The sequence below is a fragment of the Bombina bombina genome, chromosome 2 (genome assembly GCF_027579735.1).
Source record: "Bombina bombina isolate aBomBom1 chromosome 2, aBomBom1.pri, whole genome shotgun sequence".
In the NCBI taxonomy this organism is placed as follows: Eukaryota; Metazoa; Chordata; class Amphibia; order Anura; family Bombinatoridae; genus Bombina; species Bombina bombina.
The window spans coordinates 727,331,719-727,354,210 of NC_069500.1; the positions used below are offsets into that span (position 1 = coordinate 727,331,719).

Sequence of the window (22,492 nt, forward strand, 5' to 3'; positions counted from 1 at the left end):
CTAAAGCACCAGCTCAATTGCAGTATACTGATTAACTGGAGAATAAAGCAATTGTTAAAGTTTTTTTTTTATTATTATTATTTTTTATTGAGGTATATTTAACGGCATACATTAACCATATAAAATAAGTTTTTGCAACATACGGCACATACAGTAAGGCTTCAATGTTACAGGAATGGTGAAATAAACATATAAGAAACGTAAAGACAACAATTTACATGCTATGTAGCCACTGTATACAAAGGATGCCAATCATTTAGAAACCTTCTACATGGCGCTTTAGGCCACACTCTAGTACCATCATGAGTAATAGAAAACACTAAAGTGAGAGAAGGCAATTATATACAGAGGAGACCACTTTTGGATCTCATTAATAAACCTTGATTTTTTGTTAACCAAAGCATAGAGTGTAATATAGAGTATATGATATAATGTGGTATATAATGTGAGTATTATTGAGCAAATGGTATTGTAATGAAAATATAATTTTGCTGTAGAAATAGCATGTTAGGGTATGTAGACATAAATAGGTAGCTATAATACTTAAGGGGGTGATAGAAAGTGCGGTATAAGCAAGAGGAACCGCGTATTTAGTTCTCCTAGACTTAGGAGACATGTTATATAGAGGGGGGGGGAGGTGGTGAGCTGAATATTTAAATGTCAAGAATATAAATGTAGAATATTAGTTAAAAAACTGTTTGTGTATGGCTAATACATGTGAAGTGAAAGATGTCATGTATATCCTATGCGTTGGTAGCCAAAAATGTAATGGTTATCATGGGAACCTCAGTTGAATGTTAGAATTATGTTTGCTTAGAAGACCAACTCAAAACTCTTAATATGATAGATAGGGTAGAGGGCACAATTAGCTCACACTGCCCAGAAGGCACAATATGGGGGGGAATGAGATGGTTATAAAGCTGTGATAGGTAGATGGTATGCTTGGCTATTATTGAGCTTAGCTTTAATGACTAAATTTATAAATTTGGCGTTATCCATAAAGCTTATTTAGAATAATTGAAGTGCAGGGATCTTAAGTAGTCAGGTTAGTGTAAGTCCAGCCCACACTAAATGTTAACTCTAAGGCCCCGATCTGCATGCATTCTACATATGATATCTGTAAATATGTTAGTGAACTTAGACATCTCGGCCGCAGACATCCAAGCCCCCAAACTATCTCTAGACGAAAAGCAGGAGAAGAGTGCATACTTAGTGTTACCAGATCAAATATTTTGTGGACATCGTTCTCTATTATTGGCAGAAGCCTAGTGAAGAATTAATGATGTACAACTTATAGGTACATATAAAAAAGTGCTGGGTGGGTATTGAGCCAAGGGGGGAGCTACTAAACAAGGTGTTATACTGGGCTGTGAGGACTACTGTTAAAAGAGACACTAGCAAGTCATGACTTTTATAATGGGCATGTACAGTGGTGAAGAGAGTTCAATATATAACACGGACCTAACTTATGATACTCTTAAATCTGTTCTATATTCTTACAGGGGTAGGCCCACAATAGTTATGTCCATTCCAATGGTTTAGGCTCTAGCAGTAAGGTCATTGTAACAAGCAGTTTGAGAAACCCCCTGAAGTGTTTATAAGTAGGCAACTGTGTCAGTAAGAACTTTAAATACCTCTAGCAGTTACAGGCAAAGCTATATAGTAGAGGATGTATGACAAAGTGAGTCCAGCATTCCAAACAAAGGATAGCAGTGTAAACAGTTAATAACCATTATGATATTCACATAATTATAGCCACTACACAGCAAACTACAGAATTTAACTCTGAAGCAACCTATGGGGTAGATTCCTAAATCAATGGTGAACATAAAAGACATCTATAATATGTGTTGAGAAACAGGGACCAGTGCAATTAGGATATACTTAAAACTGGAATTGGGCAGTTAGATACTGGCATGAGAGGCCAGTTAAATGCAAGCAGAGAATTGGTACACTTCAATTAGACTTTTAAGTTAATATACACTACTCAACTAGCTCTCCAAACTGCCTAAATAAACCTGGAAACATGTGCACAGTAACAATAAAACTTAACAGTATGAAAGTTTCCTAGAAATTGGGTAAATACTGCGTTCTAGCCACAGACTATATGCATATGAAAGCATGTTGTGAGTCTAGGCAGAGCAACTCCATGCACACTAGGAAACCAGAAGAAAATAATTATAGAGTTCTCTGCAAGTGAAACAAAAGGTTATCATGCTATAGTGGGAGACCAATAAGTCAATTCTGCATAGCCAAGGCCAAATGTCCGCATTTACACTTGGTCTCTCTGGGCAACTCGCAGTCTGGGTGAGAGAAAACGCTGTGGCGCAGCATACCAAAAGGGAGAGTCTTCTACCCCACTCCGGAGCGTAAGGCTGAGGGCTTATCTTGAGCCAGCTGCAACAGGTAACTGCCGATATCGCCATTCCCTCTATGGGGCTCCAAATGTAGATCCAAGCGTGCGGTCAGATCACTGCTGCAAATGCACCGGGGTTCTCTGAAGGCCTCCTCCTCTGAATAGGAGTGGGACAGCTTAGGGGCACTCTGCGAGGTAACTTTTAATGCCACTCCATGTCTACAGCCATAATCAGGCGCAGCAGGGCTCCCAGCAGTAGAAATGGGGGAAGATCTCTGTCGATCCAAAGATGCAGCTGCCACCCCAGACCGATATGTGTAAGTGACTGTAGGTATACAAGTTACTTCCATTTCGTGAGTTTCATCGCTTCGCACAGCGTGGGTAGTAGGTACAGAGCTATGGGATGCCACAGTGGGGAGCTTTGTCAAGAGCGTTTTTAGAAGTCTGAAAGATGTCTCAATACAGCTCGAAGCTATCAGTTCCCAGTCTATCTCAGCCACCATTTTCCTTTGCCGATAGCGCAAAGCCACACCAGGTATCTCTACTGAGGCTGTTTTAACAACTTGGGTCGGTTGAGTAGGTACAGATAGCGAGCCACCATGCGGGTATTATGAGCTGCAGGTCCCACTGTAACTATCAAAGGTCTCAAGCTGTGTCAGCCATCTCCATCTGCGTAGCTGCGTTACAGGGCTTAGATTAGGCTTAGTTGGGAGATATAAGTTCCCATAAGTAATTGAAAGGATGCCTTATCAAGAAGATTTGCAAGGGGCTTCAAATAGGCTGAGAAAATATATAGTAATCCATATTTTTACCCCTAATGTCTGGATTAAGAGCCAGAGCTCTTGTAGTGCACGTCTGGTCGCTTGGATAGTTGGCTCCGCCCCCCCCCCCCCCCCCCCCTGTTAAAGTTTTTTTATATATTATATTGCAGCAGTTAAAAAGAGGCAGTCATTGTTCAACGCACTGCTGCTTTGCAGTGCTATCCAGTATTTGAATGTTCTCCTCAAACAGCACTTCACTGTGGCTGTATAAAGGAAAATGTACACAATGTAGTCAGACCAAAGCGCTGTTTAAAGAGAACAGCCTGTTGTGGAGCAGTGCTGCAACGCAAAATTGCTAACGGTTCCCTTGTGTCCCATTCTTTCAGCAGACACGCTGCTTTTTCTGAAATTACATCTCAAATCACAGCATGTTCTGCCTTGGGGGGGAGGGGGTTACAGATTTGCTTTTTAGCCTCTATAGGGCTCTTGGGACAAGCATACTATTTACACAAAAGGCATTTAATGTCCTTTAATATTAAACAAAGTTCTGACTGCAAATCTCACTGACGAAGTTATATAAAACGAGTCCTGAGAAAATATACAAAATTTCTTTCAATTAACAAGAGAGAATTTGTAGGAAACACTTATCACACACCACTTTGAGCACTGACTGGAGAAAATTCAATTTACAAAAAAAAAATGCCGTAAAGACTTTTGAAGTGGGCGGCTGGAGGGTGGGTGGTGGGGTATTAGAATGGTACAGCTAGCATTGTTAGTGGAAAGTAAATAACTGATACTTCTAATGAAGATGCGCTGTAACTTACTTCTGAGTATATGCACTTATCAGGCAATGGGCATTGGTAGGAAGTACCTTACAGCCAATGAACATTAGTAGGACTAGGAGGTAGACATATGCATTCAGATTCGGAAAACTGTCAAAAAACTCATTTTAGGTTATTTGTTGCAATTAACAAAAGAAACATACAACATAATGCGTGACACAATCAGTTTGACAAATCAATCATGCAGGTAAAGTCGTCCAAATTTACAGTATTCAATAAAGATCCGGCAATATCCAGCTGATTGATTTCTGTGCCATCCAATAAGTATGCAAGCTTACATTTGTTCTTCACAAACCTGATCCATTCAATATATATTTTAACAAAACCTGCTGGCAGTAAAAACTGCACAACTGATACAGCAGTATTATGTTCAATTTAAAGGGACATTAAAGGGACAGTGTACACCAATGTGCATATAACTGCATGTAATAGACACTACTATCAAGACGAATATGCACAGATACTGATCTAAAAAACAGAATTTATGTTTACCTGATAAATTACTTTCTCCAACGGTGTGTCCGGTCCACGGCGTCATCCTTACTTGTGGGATATTCTCTTCCCCAACAGGAAATGGCAAAGAGCCCAGCAAAGCTGGTCACATGATCCCTCCTAGGCTCCGCCTACCCCAGTCATTCGACCGACGTTAAGGAGGAATATTTGCATAGGAGAAACCATATGGTACCGTGGTGACTGTAGTTAAAGAAAATAAATTATCAGACCTGATTAAAAAAACCAGGGCGGGCCGTGGACCGGACACACCGTTGGAGAAAGTAATTTATCAGGTAAACATAAATTCTGTTTTCTCCAACATAGGTGTGTCCGGTCCACGGCGTCATCCTTACTTGTGGGAACCAATACCAAAGCTTTAGGACACGGATGAAGGGAGGGAGCAAATCAGGTCACCTAAATGGAAGGCACCACGGCTTGCAAAACCTTTCTCCCAAAAATAGCCTCAGAAGAAGCAAAAGTATCAAACTTGTAAAATTTGGTAAAAGTGTGCAGTGAAGACCAAGTCGCTGCCCTACATATCTGATCAACAGAAGCCTCGTTCTTGAAGGCCCATGTGGAAGCCACAGCCCTAGTGGAATGAGCTGTGATTCTTTCGGGAGGCTGCCGTCCGGCAGTCTCGTAAGCCAATCTGATGATGCTTTTAATCCAAAAAGAGAGAGAGGTAGAAGTCGCTTTTTGACCTCTCCTTTTACCTGAATAAACAACAAACAAGGAAGATGTTTGTCTAAAATCCTTTGTAGCATCTAAATAGAATTTTAGAGCGCGAACAACATCCAAATTGTGCAACAAACGTTCCTTCTTTGAAACTGGTTTCGGACACAGAGAAGGTACGATAATCTCCTGGTTAATGTTTTTGTTAGAAACAACTTTTGGAAGAAAACCAGGTTTAGTACGTAAAACCACCTTATCTGCATGGAACACCAGATAAGGAGGAGAACACTGCAGAGCAGATAATTCTGAAACTCTTCTAGCAGAAGAAATTGCAACTAAAAACAAAACTTTCCAAGATAATAACTTAATATCAACGGAATGCAAGGGTTCAAACGGAACCCCCTGAAGAACTGAAAGAACTAAATTGAGACTCCAAGGAGGAGTCAAAGGTTTGTAAATAGGCTTAATTCTAACCAGAGCCTGAACAAAGGCTTGAACATCTGGCACAGCGGCCAGCTTTTTGTGAAGTAACACAGACAAGGCAGAAATCTGTCCCTTCAGGGAACTTGCAGATAATCCTTTTTCCAATCCTTCTTGAAGGAAGGATAGAATCCTAGGAATCCTAACCTTGTCCCAAGGGAATCCTTTAGATTCACACCAACAGATATATTTTTTCCAAATTTTGTGGTAAATCTTTCTAGTTACAGGCTTTCTGGCCTGAACAAGAGTATCGATAACAGAATCTGAGAATCCTCGCTTCGATAAGATCAAGCGTTCAATCTCCAAGCAGTCAGCTGGAGTGAAACCAGATTCGGATGTTCGAACGGACCCTGAACAAGAAGGTCTCGTCTCAAAGGTAGCTTCCAAGGAGGAGCCGATGACATATTCACCAGATCTGCGTACCAAGTCCTGCGTGGCCACGCAGGAGCTATCAAGATCACCGACGCCCTCTCCTGATTGATCCTGGCTACCAGCCTGGGGATGAGAGGAAACGGCGGGAACACATAAGCTAGTTTGAAGGTCCAAGGTGCTACTAGTGCATCCACTAGAGCCGCCTTGGGATCCCTGGATCTGGACCCGTAGCAAGGAACTTTGAAGTTCTGACGAGAGGCCATCAGATCCATGTCTGGAATGCCCCACAGCTGAGTGACTTGGGCAAAGATTTCCGGATGGAGTTCCCACTCCCCCGGATGCAATGTCTGACGACTCAGAAAATCCGCTTCCCAATTTTCCACTCCTGGGATGTGGATAGCAGACAGGTGGCAGGAGTGAGACTCCGCCCATAGAATGATTTTGGTCACTTCTTCCATCGCCAGGGAACTCCTTGTTCCCCCCTGATGGTTGATGTACGCAACAGTTGTCATGTTGTCTGATTGAAACCGTATGAACTTGGCCCTCGCTAGCTGAGGCCAAGCCTTGAGAGCATTGAATATCGCTCTCAGTTCCAGAATATTTATCGGTAGAAGAGATTCTTCCCGAGACCAAAGACCCTGAGCTTTCAGGGATCCCCAGACCGCGCCCCAGCCCATCAGACTGGCGTCGGTCGTGACAATGACCCACTCTGGTCTGCGGAATGTCATCCCTCGTGACAGGTTGTCCAGGGACAGCCACCAACGGAGTGAGTCTCTGGTCCTCTGATTTACTTGTATCTTCGGAGACAAGTCTGTATAGTCCCCATTCCACTGACTGAGCATGCACAGTTGTAATGGTCTTAGATGAATGCGTGCAAAAGGAACTATGTCCATTGCCGCTACCATCAACCCGATCACTTCCATGCACTGAGCTATGGAAGGAAGAGGAACGGAATGGAGTATCCGACAAGAGTCTAGAAGTTTTGTTTTTCTGGCCTCTGTCAGAAAAATCCTCATTTCTAAGGAGTCTATTATTGTTCCCAAGAAGGGAACCCTTGTTGACGGAGATAGAGAACTCTTTTCCACGTTCACTTTCCATCCGTGAGATCTGAGAAAGGCCAGGACAATGTCCGTGTGAGCCTTTGCTTGAGGAAGGGACGACGCTTGAATCAGAATGTCGTCCAAGTAAGGTACTACAGCAATGCCCCTTGGTCTTAGCACAGCTAGAAGGGACCCTAGTACCTTTGTGAAAATCCTTGGAGCAGTGGCTAATCCGAAAGGAAGCGCCACGAACTGGTAATGTTTGTCCAGGAATGCGAACCTCCGGAACCGATGATGTTCCTTGTGGATAGGAATATGTAGATACGCATCCTTTAAATCCACCGTGGTCATGAATTGACCTTCCTGGATGGAAGGAAGAATAGTTCGAATGGTTTCCATCTTGAACGATGGAACCTTGAGAAACTTGTTTAAGATCTTGAGATCTAAGATTGGTCTGAACGTTCCCTCTTTTTTGGGAACTATAAACAGATTGGAGTAGAACCCCATCCCTTGTTCTCTTAATGGAACGGGATGAATCACTCCCATTTTTAACAGGTCTTCTACACAATGTAAGAATGCCTGTCTTTTTATGTGGTCTGAAGACAACTGAGACCTGTGGAACCTCCCCCTTGGGGGAAGTCCCTTGAATTCCAGAAGATAACCTTGGGAGACTATTTCTAGCGCCCAAGGATCCAGAACATCTCTTGCCCAAGCCTGAGCGAAGAGAGAGAGTCTGCCCCCCACCAGATCCGGTCCCGGATCGGGGGCTAACATTTCATGCTGTCTTGGCAGCAGTGGCAGGTTTCTTGGCCTGCTTTCCCTTGTTCCAGCCTTGCATTGGTCTCCAAGCTGGCTTGGCTTGAGAAGTATTACCCTCTTGCTTAGAGGACGTAGCACTTTGGGCTGGTCCGTTTCTACGAAAGGGACGAAAATTAGGTTTATTTTTTGCCTTGAAAGGCCGATCCTGAGGAAGGGCGTGGCCCTTACCCCCAGTGATATCCGAGATAATCTCTTTCAAGTCAGGGCCAAACAGCGTTTTCCCCTTGAAAGGAATGTTAAGTAGCTTGTTCTTGGAAGACGCATCAGCCGACCAAGATTTCAACCAAAGCGCTCTGCGCGCCACAATAGCAAACCCAGAATTCTTAGCCGCTAACCTAGCCAATTGCAAGGTGGCGTCTAGGGTGAAAGAATTAGCCAATTTGAGAGCATTGATTCTGTCCATAATCTCCTCATAAGGAGGAGAATCACTGTCGACCGCCTTTATCAGCTCATCGAACCAGAAACATGCGGCTGTAGCGACAGGGACAATGCATGAAATTGGTTGTAGAAGGTAACCCTGCTGAACAAACATCTTTTTAAGAAAACCTTCTAATTTTTTATCCATAGGATCTTTGAAAGCACAACTATCCTCTATGGGTATAGTGGTGCGTTTGTTTAAAGTGGAAACCGCTCCCTCGACCTTGGGGACTGTCTGCCATAAGTCCTTTCTGGGGTCGACCATAGGAAACAATTTTTTAAATATGGGGGGAGGGACGAAAGGAATACCGGGCCTTTCCCATTCTTTATTAACAATGTCCGCCACCCGTTTGGGTATAGGAAAAGCTTCTGGGAGCCCCGGCACCTCTAGGAACTTGTCCATTTTACATAGTTTCTCTGGGATGACCAACTTGTCACAATCATCCAGAGTGGATAATACCTCCTTAAGCAGAATGCGGAGATGTTCCAACTTAAATTTAAATGCAATCACATCAGGTTCAGCTTGTTGAGAAATGTTCCCTGAATCAGTAATTTCTCCCTCAGACAAAACCTCCCTGGCCCCATCAGACTGAGTTAGGGGCCCTTCAGAAATATTAATATCAGCGTCGTCATGCTCTTCAGTATCTAAAACAGAGCAGTCGCGCTTACGCTGATAAGTGTTCATTTTGGCTAAAATGTTTTTGACAGAATTATCCATTACAGCCGTTAATTGTTGCATAGTAAGGAGTATTGGCGCGCTAGATGTACTAGGGGCCTCCTGAGTGGGCAAGACTCGTGTAGACGAAGGAGGGAATGATGCAGTACCATGCTTACTCCCCTCACTTGAGGAATCATCTTGGGCATCATTGTCATTGTCACATAAATCACATTTATTTAAATGAATAGGAATTCTGGCTTCCCCACATTCAGAACACAGTCTATCTGGTAGTTCAGACATGTTAAACAGGCATAAACTTGATAACAAGTACAAAAAACGTTTTAAAATAAAACCGTTACTGTCACTTTAAATTTTAAACTGAACACACTTTATTACTGCAAATGCGAAAAAACATGAAGGAATTGTTCAAAATTCACCAAATTTTCACCACAGTGTCTTAAAGCCTTAAAAGTATTGCACATCAAATTTGGAAGCTTTAACCCTTAAAATAACGGAACCGGAGCCGTTTTGAACTTTAACCCCTTTACAGTCCCTGGTATCTGCTTCGCTGAGACCCAACCAAGCCCCAAGGGGAATACGATACCAAATGACGCCTTCAGAAAGTCTTTTCTAAGTATCAGAGCTCCTCTCACATGCGACTGCATGCCATGCCTCTCAAAAACAAGTGCGCAACACCGGCGCGAAAATGAGGCTCTGCCTATGCTTTGGGAAAGCCCCTAAAGAATAAGGAGTCTAAAACAGTGCCTGCCGATATTATTATATCAAAATACCCAGATAAAATGATTCCTCAAGGCTAAATATGTGTTAATAATCAATCGATTTAGCCCAAAAAAAGTCTACAGTCTTAATAAGCCCTTTTTGAAGCCCTTATTTACAATCGTAATAAACATGGCTTACCGGATCCCAGAGGGAAAATGACAGCTTCCAGCATTACATCGTCTTGTTAGAATGTGTCATACCTCAAGCAGCAAGAGACTGCTCACTGTTCCCCCAACTGAAGTTAATTGCTCTCAACAGTCCTGTGTGGAACAGCCATGGATTTTAGTGACGGTTGCTAAAATCATTTTCCTCATACAAACAGAAATCTTCATCTCTTTTCTGTTTCTGAGTAAATAGTACATACCAGCACTATTTCAAAATAACAAACTCTTGATTGAATAATAAAAACTACAGTTAAACACTAAAAAACTCTAAGCCATCTCCGTGGAGATGTTGCCTGTACAACGGCAAAGAGAATGACTGGGGTAGGCGGAGCCTAGGAGGGATCATGTGACCAGCTTTGCTGGGCTCTTTGCCATTTCCTGTTGGGGAAGAGAATATCCCACAAGTAAGGATGACGCCGTGGACCGGACACACCTATGTTGGAGAAATCAAGGTTTTTCACACACCCTACCTTGAAAATAAATAGCTCACATTTTTGTTAGGAAAAAATAAGCTGTCAAGTTGATATGTCAAAAATATAGCTGTATCATAAAGATGATGTTTTTTATGTTATGTTCATAAATACGGATTTACCTTCACATCGTAAAGCAATGCTGTCTTCTAACTGTTTTCTACACACGCTGCAGAATTTCTTTTTATAATGTCCAGGTGTTCGAAAGCAATGAGACACAGGAACCTTGAAAGAGAAAGAAAGAGGATAAATCAAGTGAGGATCCGTTTATTGTATTAATAGGGCATATCACTTTATTGTTACTAAAACACACAACAAATTATATTATACATTGTTTAAAAATATATAAACAATAAAACAGGAAATGTTATAGTGAATTACACAAATATTTAAAGGGACAGAAAATGATCCACTAAACGGAGGCATATTGAATATAATGTATATGTTTAGTAATTATAAACCATCCTACCATTTTTTTATTCCCTTTTTACCTATAAGTAGATTATGTTTCACTTTCCCCGTCCGCCCCCCAACTTGACACCATTTGTTTTTCTATACTGGAGTGGGAGTCGCATGTTTGTAATGTGCGTTCACAGTAAAGGTAGACAGAGCAATCGCGCACATGTGGCTGCATCACTCATTCTATCACAGGACACAGTAATATAAACAGCAGATCGCTATGTGAATGGAGCGTAGCAATAACTATGTTTACAAGATGATATCTAAAAATAAAATAAAAAATAATGATAATCTTTATACTGACTGACAAATGGACACAATTGGAAATAACAAAAAGTAACTACAATATGAACTGAGATTCTGTACACAAAAACATTGATTTATTGCAATAGTGAAAGTCAAAATTAAACTTTCATGATTCATATAGAACATGCATTTTATTCAATTTCTTTCAATGATCAAATTGACTTTGTTCTCTTGCTATCCATTGTTGAAAACTATATCTAGGCTCAGCAGCAGCATTGTACTATTGGGAACTAGCTGCTGACTGGTGGTCACGCACTTATATCTCTTGTCGTTTGCTCACCCAATGTGTTCAGCTATATTCCGGCAGTGCATAAATGCTCTAGAGCGTATGCAGGGAGGGGGTTAAATAAATTATTATATGCTAGCAGCAGTGCAATAATAAGATGCTCTAACGCATTACAGCCTTTTCTTTTTTTGCACTTGTACTTCCCTTCAGCTTTTTATATTTAGAGCAGTGCTGGCTAATCTCAAAAGCATTAAAAGCTGCACATTAACAGTCATACATTTAACACACAAATAATAATACAATTTGTAAAAAGATCTAATGCACAGGGCCAGATACAGGTTGCAGGGTACCCTCTTGTCTGCTGTTTTCACACTCAGAGGGAACAACCCAAAGACAACATTGTAGTTCTGCTTTGTTTCTGAGAGCCTCAAAAACTATGTGCGTCTCTGGGGGCACTAGCTGGTCATCTGTGATTTAGAATAATTATGTCAAATTTATAGCGTTTTATTCTTCAAGCAAAAGAATGGATTAGATCAATAACTTTTTAGAAGGGTGATGCATATTATGTAAGCATACTTTGTTAAATGCACACATCTACCACGTTATGAAAGGGATATTAAAGGGATATAAAACCTTAATTTTTTTTTTAATGATTCATATAGAGCATGTGATTTTAAAGAACTTTCTAATTTGCTGCTATTATCAATTTTTCTTTGTTCTCTTTGTTGAAAAGCTTAGGAGCCGGCCATTTCTGGAGCACTATGGCCCATATTTATCAAGGTCTGTCGGACCTGATCCGACAGTGCGGATCATGTCTGTCAGACCTCGCTGAATACGCCGAGCAATACCAATAGGCCGTCAGCAGGAGGTGTCAATCAACCTGATCGTACTCGATCGGGTTGATTTACGGCGATGTCTGTCCGCCTGCTTAGAGCAGGCGGACAGGTTATGGAGCAGCAGTCTTTGTGACCCCTGCTTCATAACTGCTGTTTCTGGCGAGTCTGCAGGCTCGCCAGAAACACGGGGTATCAAGCTCCATTCGGAGCTTGATAAATATGCCCCTATATAGCAGCAGTTTTGTAAGAATGTTATCCATATGCAACAGTATTAGATGGCAGTACTTTTTCCTGCCATGTAGTGATTCAGGTGCCTAATTAGGCGTCTCATTAAAGGGACACTGAACCCAATTTTTTTATTTCATGATTCAGATAGCGCATACAATTTAAAAAAAAAACCTCTCATTTACTCCTGTTATCATTTTTTCTTCGTTCTCTTGCTATCTTTATTTGAAAAAGGAGGCATCTAAGTTATTTTTTGGTTCAGAACGCTGGACAGTATTTGTTTATTGGTCGGTTAAATTAATCCACCAATCAGTGAGAACAACCCAGGTTGTTTAAAAAAAAATAGGCCGGCAGCTAAACTTACATTCTTGCTTTTCAAATAAAGATACCAAGAGAATGAAGACAAATTGATTATAGGAGTAAATTAGAAATTTGCTTAAAATTGCATGCTCTATCTGAATCACAAAAGAAAAAATTTGGGTTCAGTATCCATTTAATACAGAATATCATGTGAACAAAGAAACTTTGAAAATATAAGTAAATTGGAAACTTTTTTTAAAATGGTGTGCTCTGTCTGAATTACAAAAGAAAAATGTTGGTTTTCCTATCCCTTTAATCCATTGATACAAATAACTGACAGAACATTTCTACAAATGTTGTCAGTTATTTGTATCAATGGCTTAAAGGGATAGGAAACCCAAAATGTTTATGATCAACCAGATACGCTTACAAATCGTAAATTAAGCTCAAATCAAATTATTCCTCACTAGATCCTTTGAACACGCCCCTTTCTTACGTTACTTGGGCACTGAAATAAAAATAAATAAAAACCTGTCATTCTGTAGAGTGGAGCAGCAAATCCTCATTTCTTTATAAAAGGGTAAGCACCGGGATTGTCCAACATTTTGTAAATGTCAGAATACAGTCATTTATTTCTGATTTGCTGGACCAGTTAGATGAGAAGCGTGGAGCAGATGCCCAAAAATCAGTTAGCTGGGGACTGAGAAGGCCAGACTGTGTGTTCGCACCAATTTGAGGTGCCACCTGAATTGTGAGTTGATACTTTAGTGTTTACTAGTCCTAAAGCCCATGTACATGGGCCATTTTCTGCAGTGCAGAGGTCCCACCCGCCCGCACTCCTGCCCGGACACGCTCCCGCCACATCCGCTCCCGCCCGGCCAGGCCTCCTGTCACACCCAGTCCCGCCCACCTTCTCTACTGACTGATCTTTCGTAACGGCCAGATATGTTTGTCCTTGTAAACTTGAATCAGTGAGAAACTGATACTGTAGTTCACCTTGATATCACTATGATACCTGGAAATTCTTTACATGAGCAAGTTTGCATGTATATTTGTACACAGCACCCCCTTCTCAATATAATATAAGTTCTCAGCGGACATTACAAGCTGGCTCTTTAATAATAAAAAACAGAATTTATGCTTACCTGATAAATTACTTTCTCCAACGGTGTGTCCGGTCCACGGCGTCATCCTTACTTGTGGGATATTCTCCTCCCCAACAGGAAATGGCAAAGAGCCCAGCAAAGCTGGCCATATAGTCCCTCCTAGGCTCCGCCTACCCCAGTCATTCGACCGACGGACAGGAGGAAATATATATAGGAGAAACCATATGGTAACGTGGTGACTGTAGTTAGAGAAAATAATTCATCAGACCTGATTAAAAAACCAGGGCGGGCCGTGGACCGGACACACCGTTGGAGAAAGTAATTTATCAGGTAAGCATAAATTCTGTTTTCTCCAACATAGGTGTGTCCGGTCCACGGCGTCATCCTTACTTGTGGGAACCAATACCAAAGCTTTAGGACACGGATGAAGGGAGGGAGCAAATCAGGTCACCCAAACGGAAGGCACCACGGCTTGCAAAACCTTTCTCCCAAAAATAGCCTCAGAAGAAGCAAAAGTATATAATTTAAAAAATTTGGTCAACAGGAACCTCATTCTTGAAGGCCCATGTGGAAGCCACAGCCCTAGTGGAGTGAGCTGTGATACTTTCAGGAGGCTGCCGTCCGGCAGTCTCAAAAGCCAATCTGATGATGCTTTTAAACCAAAAGGAAAGAGAGGTAGAAGTTGCTTTTTTTACCTCTCCTTTAACCAGAATAAACATCAAACAAAGAAGATGTTTGTCTAAAATCTTCAGTAGCCTCTAAATAGAATTTTAGAGCACGGACAACGTCCAAATTGTGTAACAAGCGTTCCTTCTATGAAACTGGATTCGGACACAAAGAAGGTACAACTATCTCCTGGTTAATATTTTTGTTGGAAACAACCTTCGGAAGAAAACCAGGCTCAGTACGTAAAACCACCATATCTGCATGGACCAGATAGGGCGGAGAACACTGCAGAGCAGATAACTCAGAAACTCTTCTAGCGGAAGAAATTGCAACCTAAAACAAAACTTTCCAAGATAATAACTTAATATCTACGGAATGTAAGGGTTCAAACGGAACCCCTTGAAGAACTGAAAGAACTAGATTAAGACTCCAGGGAAGAGTCAAAGGTCTGTAAACAGGCTTGATTCTAACCAGAGCCTGAACAAACGCTTAAACGTCTGGCACAGCTGCCAGCCTTTTGTGAAGTAAAACAGATAAAGCAGAGATCTGTCCCTTCAGAGAACTCGCAGAAAATCCTTTCTCCAAACCTTCTTGTAGAAAGGAAAGAATCTTAGGAATTTTTATCTTGTTCCATGGGAATCCTTTAGATTCACACCAACAGATATATTTTTTCCATATATTATGGTAAATCTTTCTAGTTACAGGCTTTCTAGCCTGAATAAGAGTATCTATTACAGAATCTGAAAACCCACGCTTTGATAAAATCAAGCGTTCAAACTCCAAGCAGTCAGTTGGAGGAAAACCAGATTCGGATGTTCGAATGGACCCTGAATAAGAAGGTCCTGTCTCAAAGGTAGCTTCCATGGTGGAGCCGATGACACATTCACCAGGTCTGCATACCAAGTCCTGCGTGGCCACACAGGAACTATCAAGATCACCGAAGCCCTCTCCAGATTGATCCTGGCTACCAGCCTGGGAATGAGAGGAAACGGTGGGAATACATAAGCTAGGTTGAAGATCCAAGGTGCTACTATTGTATCCAATAGAGTCGCCTTGGGATCCCTGGATTTGGACCCGTAACAAGGGACCATGAAGTTCTGACGAGAGGCCATCAGAACCACGTCTGGAATGCCTCATAATTGAGTTATTTGGGCAAAGATTTCCAGATGGAGTTCCCACTCCCCCGGATGCTCCTCCATCGCCAGGGAACTCCTTGTTACCCCCTGATGGTTGATATATGTAACAGTCGTCATGATGTCTGATTGAAACCTTATGAATTTGGCCTTTGCTAGTCGAGGCCAAGCCTTGAGAGCATTGAATATCGCTCTCAGTTCCATTATGTTTATCGGGAGAAGAGAGTCTTCCCGAAACCATAGACCCTGAGCTTTCAGGGGTTCCCAGACCGCGCCCCAGCCCACCAGACTGGCGTTGGTCGTGACAATGACCTACTCTGGTCTGCGGAAGCTCATTCCCTGTGACAGGTTGTCCAGGGTCAACCAAAAAACTCTAAGCCATCTCCGTGGAGATGTTGCCTGTGCAACGGCAAAGAGAATGACTGGGGTAGGCGGAGCCTAGGAGGGACTATATGGCCAGCTTTGCTGGGCTCTTTGCCATTTCCTGTTGGGGAGGAGAATATCCCACAAGTAAGGATGACGCCGTGGACCGGACACACCTATGTTGGAGAAACAGTATTCCTGACGTTACCTTTTAGTAGTGCGTTAGTACCCCTCTTTATGTTTGTCCTTGTGCAGTCTCTACTGCGCATGACAGCTTCGGACAAACATACCTGGCCTTTTATTATAGAATGTATGTATATATGTATCCATATTATGATTAAAAGATTACACTGTGTTATGCCTCTTGGTTCTTTGTAAACCGAGGATTCGACTAATGTGACCCGCTTAAGTGGATCATTCACCGATTTATATGGACTCGCTTTTCTGTGACTGTTTTGTAAATATGACTACATTTATTTGTTTGATGTATCATTTTAAATTGTATAAAGCAAATATACGTTTTATTTATTGTTTTTGGTACATAGGCGCCCCCTTGTGAACATCCCTAATGGTTGTTTAGCATTTATCTTGCAAACATATTTCACATGTGTTTAAAATGGACTAAATGAGATTGTCTATTTTGTCACATAGTGAAATATAAAAAAGCCACACAATTCTAAAGAATTCCATTGGAGCAGCACAAACAGCGCATTATTGGTAGAAAATTAAAAACTGAAAGAGAAGAACACAAGCGCCCACAAACGGACCTCTAAGGGTAAAAGTTTTATTTGCAAATATAAATAGCGCAATGTGAAAAAACACGTACAATGTAGAAAATAAATAATTGCAGTTGGTAAAAAGGTGTCACCATATTCAGCGTCTCCGCCGGACCGTGTCTATTCTTTGAACTTGATTGCTCCTTGCTAAAATCCTTCCTTGGTCACCGATCTGGTGTACGGACTGTTTGCGGAGCTGGTTCACTGTATACAGACTGGTTTGCTGGCGTTGCTGTGATGACACATTGTCCTATGTCCTCACACCAAATCAGTGACCAAGGAAGGATTTTAGCAAGGAGCAATCAAGTTCAAAGAATAGACACGGTCCAGCGGAGACGCTGAATACGGTGACACCTTTTTACCAACTGCAATTATTTATTTTATACATTGTACGTGTTTTATCACATTGCGCTATTTATATTTGCAAATAAAACTTTTACCCTTAGAGGTCCGTTAGTGGACGCTTGTGTTCTTCTCTTTCAACATTTGGGGAGACTGTCTACAGGAAATCTCCCACAACACAAAGCTTCAGCCCTATAATAAAGACTACATTGGGGATTAGTGTGCAAAGATACCATATCCGCACTTCTTGATTTACATCTCAGGGCCTCACTTGTCCCCGTATACAAGGTCTGAGTACATTTCTTCACATTTTGGATTATAACTTTTCTGAGTACATATCAATACAAATACTCGCATAAGACTGTGGACACTTTCAACTTTAAGGTTACGGTGATACCTCCTTTTGAGAGTCCATGATACATTTATATGTTTATTCCATCTTTTGGTGACAATATACTATTTGTCAGGGTAAAATTATTTATATAATTATTTATTCAGTTATATGCATTGAGGTTGTAAACGTATGAGGGTAGCGCAACAGCTATTGGTAGAGTTTAGGTTTCCATTTAAAAGTAAATGTTCCCTATTAAAATCTTCTCAACATTCTCTACGCTTCCAGTCTAGATATTGCATGAAATATAAATAAATATAGACTTAACCTCCTCAATAAAGACATAAACCCAAGCTTCAGAATTTTAAAGGGACATAATACTCATATGCTAAATCACTTGAAACTGATGCAGTATAACTGTAAAAAGCTGACAGGAAAATATCACCTGAGCATCTCTATGTAAAAAAGGAAGATATTTTACCTCACAATCTCCTCAGCTCAGCAGACTAAGTTCTGTGTATAAAGTTATACTCAGCTGCTCCCAGCTGCAGGTGAAAAAATTAAAAAAAATGAAGAAATGAACAGCAGCCAATCAGCATCAGCAGTGCTGAGGTCATGAACTCTTACTGTGATCTCATGAGATTTGACTTAACTCTCATGAGATTTCATAGTAAGCTTCCTTTACCTGATTGGTGAAATAATATGAGAGTGCACGATGCTAGTCCCTTCAGATGTCCCAGGACAAACACACTAAAATGCTGCTTAGAAATCCTTTACAATGGGAGGTGGCTACTGAGGAACTTTTGAGGTAAAATATCTTTCTTTTTTACATAGAGATGTTCAGGTGATATTTTCTAATCAGCTTTTTACAGCTATGCTGCATCACTTTCAAGTGTTTAAACATTTGGGTATTATGGCCCTTTAATTTAAAATGTTATAGGGGAGATTGCAGAGCTTAAAGGGACAGTTAACACCAGAATTTTTGTTGTTTAAAAATATAGATAATCCCTTTATTACCCATTCCCCAGTTTTTTGCAAAACCAACACTGTTATATTAATACACTTTTTACTTCTGTGACTAACTTGTATCTAAGCATCTTCTGACCGCCCCTAATCACATGACTTTTAGTTATTTTGCATATAGTTGCATTTTAGCCAATTAGTGCAGTGTCTGCCACTAGCCACGGGCGTGATCACAATGCTATCTATATGGCCTACATGAGCTTGCTCTCCCCTGCTGTGAAAAGTAAATAAAATAGAGGCGGCCTTCAAGGGCTTAGAAATTATCATATGTGCCTTCCTAGGTTTAGCTTTCAACTAGAATACCAAGAGAACAAAGCAAAATTGTTGATAAAAGTAAATTGGAAAGTTGTTTAAAATTACTTGCCCTATTTGAAAAATGAAAGTTTTTTTTGGACTTTACTGTCCCTTTAAGTGGAGAATTTTCATTAGGAAGCTTTTTATGTCAGATAATTCTTGACTTCACTATGACTGAATTAGAACTAAAAGGGACATTAAAGTGCAAAAATGACACGCTCTAATCTATCAGACCATGTAATTTTAACACTTCTGATCCCATGGTGCTATGTGCTTAACCCCTGTAAAGGTATTAATAGGACAGTAAATTCGAAATGAACCAATCACAATTCACATAGAGCATAGCTTTAAGAGGCTATGCAATATACTTCCAATATCACATTTTGCACATTTGTACATGCTTAGTTACGGAGACACCAGCTCCTACTGTTTAAATGTATACTAGTCTGTGGTTGGAGGATATCACATAATATAGGGGAAGAAGGCAAATGGGAGGGGGGTTGTCAGAAAAAAATCTCTGGTTATATGAAATTCAGAAATCCAGCTATCCTCTCTGTATCTTGCAAATACTCAACAGTGGGGCCCATACACCAACACCGACGAGGATATGGCGAGTGATTGGTTGCTGAATGCATAAGTTGCTTCTGATTGGCTTACCAGCCATGTCCTGCACAGGAGCAGCAACGCAGGCTTTTAAACCCTTTTCAATCATAGAATGTTTAAAAAAATTAGAGTCTAACTACATTAGTAAGTCCAGTCAAGCTACTAAAGGATGAAAGAAAACTGCTAGAATGTCACATTTCTAGTCTTGTTTTTTTGCTATTAAACCACAATGCAAAACGTTATTAGATCTAATTTTAAATACATTAGCTACGCAAATCAAGGTATTAGCAAGCTGATGCATGTTCCCCCTGAAGTCAAATAAGCTTCATAGTTAAAAAAAAAAACTATATATGGTAAGCAAAGCCATGGTTATTTATTTGAGATGTAAATTTCAAGAACCAGCACGCACTTTTATTGAAGACAAACACAAAGCATGATCTGTCACGAGCATCTTCTCTTGCCAAGCTAAAAATATCTGACAGACATCCAGGGGTAGGCATGCATGCTTTTATGAGACTAGTAATCGGCCACTTCAAAATACAGCAAAACACAAATTCTTCAGTGGACCACACAAAATATATCATCTCTACATTAAAGGGACACTGTTGTGAAAAAAATGACATGCTCTAGTTTGCTGAACACAGCCTGTGATTGACAGAATCATGCGACTGCTGCTGCTGCCAGTTGACTCACTGCTGTATCCAGATAAGAACTAGCAGTTCTCTTTGGCTCTCAAGTTAAACTTTACCATCAAAAAAAGGGTTAAACACATAGGCTTCCATTTGTCAGTCTGTCTGGACATGTCTTTATGGCCTTCAGTGCATCGACTGCTGGAATTTAATATTGCACAAACAACCCCCACTCCCTGCTCTCAAGCAACCAATCGTGTAACAGCAGGGCTTGTTCATCATCCTCGTAAGACCATCTAGAAAACAATGGGAGCTGCCATGTTGTAACTTAGGTTACTTTCTCTGCTGTGCCCAATTAGGGACAGTTATAAATAGGTCACTAGAGTGTGCAGCTGTGGCTGTGGGGAATATAATAGTGTTCTGCAATTCCATTTCTAACAGGAACTGAAATTCTCACAATTTCAGAATGTAATTACAAGAAAAGAGGACAAAAAAACATAACATTCTTCCAACAATTTCACCACTTAAATGTCCCTTATAATTGAATATTCTAAATAGAAATACCAATACTCCAACACATACATTTTCACTCATGTTTTATTTCTAGAAATCATTCTCTATTGGTACATAAACATATTACCCTATACGATCAGATAAAAACCAAAAAGGTGGACTACACTACCCCTGCTAATGAGCAATAACTATATTGCTGTGTTCCTTGTTTAGAGAGGAATTGCCTGGTATTTCCGCACTGGACTGACCGAAATAGGCGGGATCAGACTGATATACTACAGGAAAGTTCTTCTCTGTGAAAAGCATTACTGGGCTAAAAAGTTGCACACAGGTGGTAAATAGACATACAACAGGTTAACAATGGTATTGAGCCATTTGTTTGTTCCTGTGAGTGCACTTCTCTCTGTATGTATGTATGTATGTATGTATGTGTATATATATATATATATATATATATATATACACACACACACATACATATATATATATATATATATACATATACACACACATATATATATATATATATATATATATATATATATATATATATATATATATATATATATATAAAATATACATTACATTTTACATAATATTGAAAATGAAACAACTATATTACAAAACTCCTTTGTAAGCCCATCACCTGAAAATGCATGAAGCAGTAATTAAAACTATAAAAAGTATGCATGTTGCTCAATTAAAAACATTATTATTATTATTTTCTTGGTTTTTAAGTTACTTTATTTTATATTTATTTTTTGTATCACTTTTGTATCAAATTTTGCTATGTGGGTTTGTTAACCATTTCAGGTATTGCAGTACCGGTACCACATGCTGTGGTTGCACTACCAACACATCATAATATATATTTTCTAAAAGAGTGCTGTAGTCCCGGTCTTTATTAGGTATACTTACTTGTGTACCCTTTTCTTTCTTTTTCCACATATTTTGTTTAAAAACAAACAGCTAGATTACGAGTTTGGCGTTATGAGTGAAAAAACTAAATTTATGCTTACCTGATAAATTTATTTATTGACACAGTGAGGCCACGGATCAACTCTAATTACTATTGGGAATATCACTCCTGACCAGCAGGAGGCAAAGAGCACCACAGGTGTTACGGAGCTTTTCATTCTGCGATCGCAGATGTTAGGCCTTTTTTTTGCCGGCTCTCCCCATTAATGTCTATGGGGAAATCGTGAACGAGCACGTCAAAGCAGTGCTTGATTTTGGTGTGGTATGGAGCTCAATGCAACCATACCGCCCGCACAGGCCTGCTTTTTTAAAAATTGTAATACCAGCGCTATAGGGAGGTGAAATAACGCCGCTTTTGTGGCGGTCGTTAAAATCCCTATAGCGCTCAAAACTTGCAACCTAGCTGAATATCTGTTCTGAAATCGATTTTTACAGCCAGTAAATTTACAGACCATTCTAAAAACGGAACATTGAGAAAAGATAATTTGTATTTCTATACAAATTATTATTTTACAAAGTGACTGAAATTTAATAAAAAATAAAAATCTAATTTGGCTTTAGATTGCTAGGTAGTCAGAAAATTGTAAAAATAAAAAAAAAATAAAAAATCTAGTTTGGCTTTAGTTCACTAGGCAGTAAGAAAATTATAAAAAAAATAAATTAAATTCGTTTTTCAAGGAATTAAATTCTAAATGATATGTTTTTAAGCACTGCAATGTGCGCACACAATGATGCATAACAAAATGGAAATAATGCAGAATATCCCTTAACCTAAAGTCTCAGCAAATGAAAGCCTTGAACACAATAAGCATCACTTATGGGTGCCCACACATATTGTGGTGTAACAGTGAGATATTTATTTTTCATTGATAAAAGCCTTAACAGTGTGCGTCACTAACCATTTCCTGCTTTCACATGTGCCTGAACACTTCCTCTGTATACAAATGTTCTGTATTGCAATCCTAAACATATTGAGTATATCTGTTACTATGAGTGACCTTATCATTTATTCTGTGCCCTCATTCGATAAAAATAAGTCGGTGACCTCACAATATGCCTC

General features: G+C 40.2%; 1 protein-coding gene across 1 annotated transcript in view; it reads right to left on the minus strand.

The window, feature by feature from the left end:
* DGKQ (diacylglycerol kinase theta) overlaps positions 1 to 22,492 on the minus strand; it is a 539,130-nt gene that overhangs the window by 432,030 nt on the left and 84,608 nt on the right. Inside the window, exon 3 of the mRNA XM_053702740.1 lies at positions 10,446 to 10,548. Within this exon, the coding sequence (XP_053558715.1) occupies positions 10,446 to 10,548 (103 nt within the window). The remainder of the gene's footprint in view (positions 1 to 10,445; positions 10,549 to 22,492) is intronic.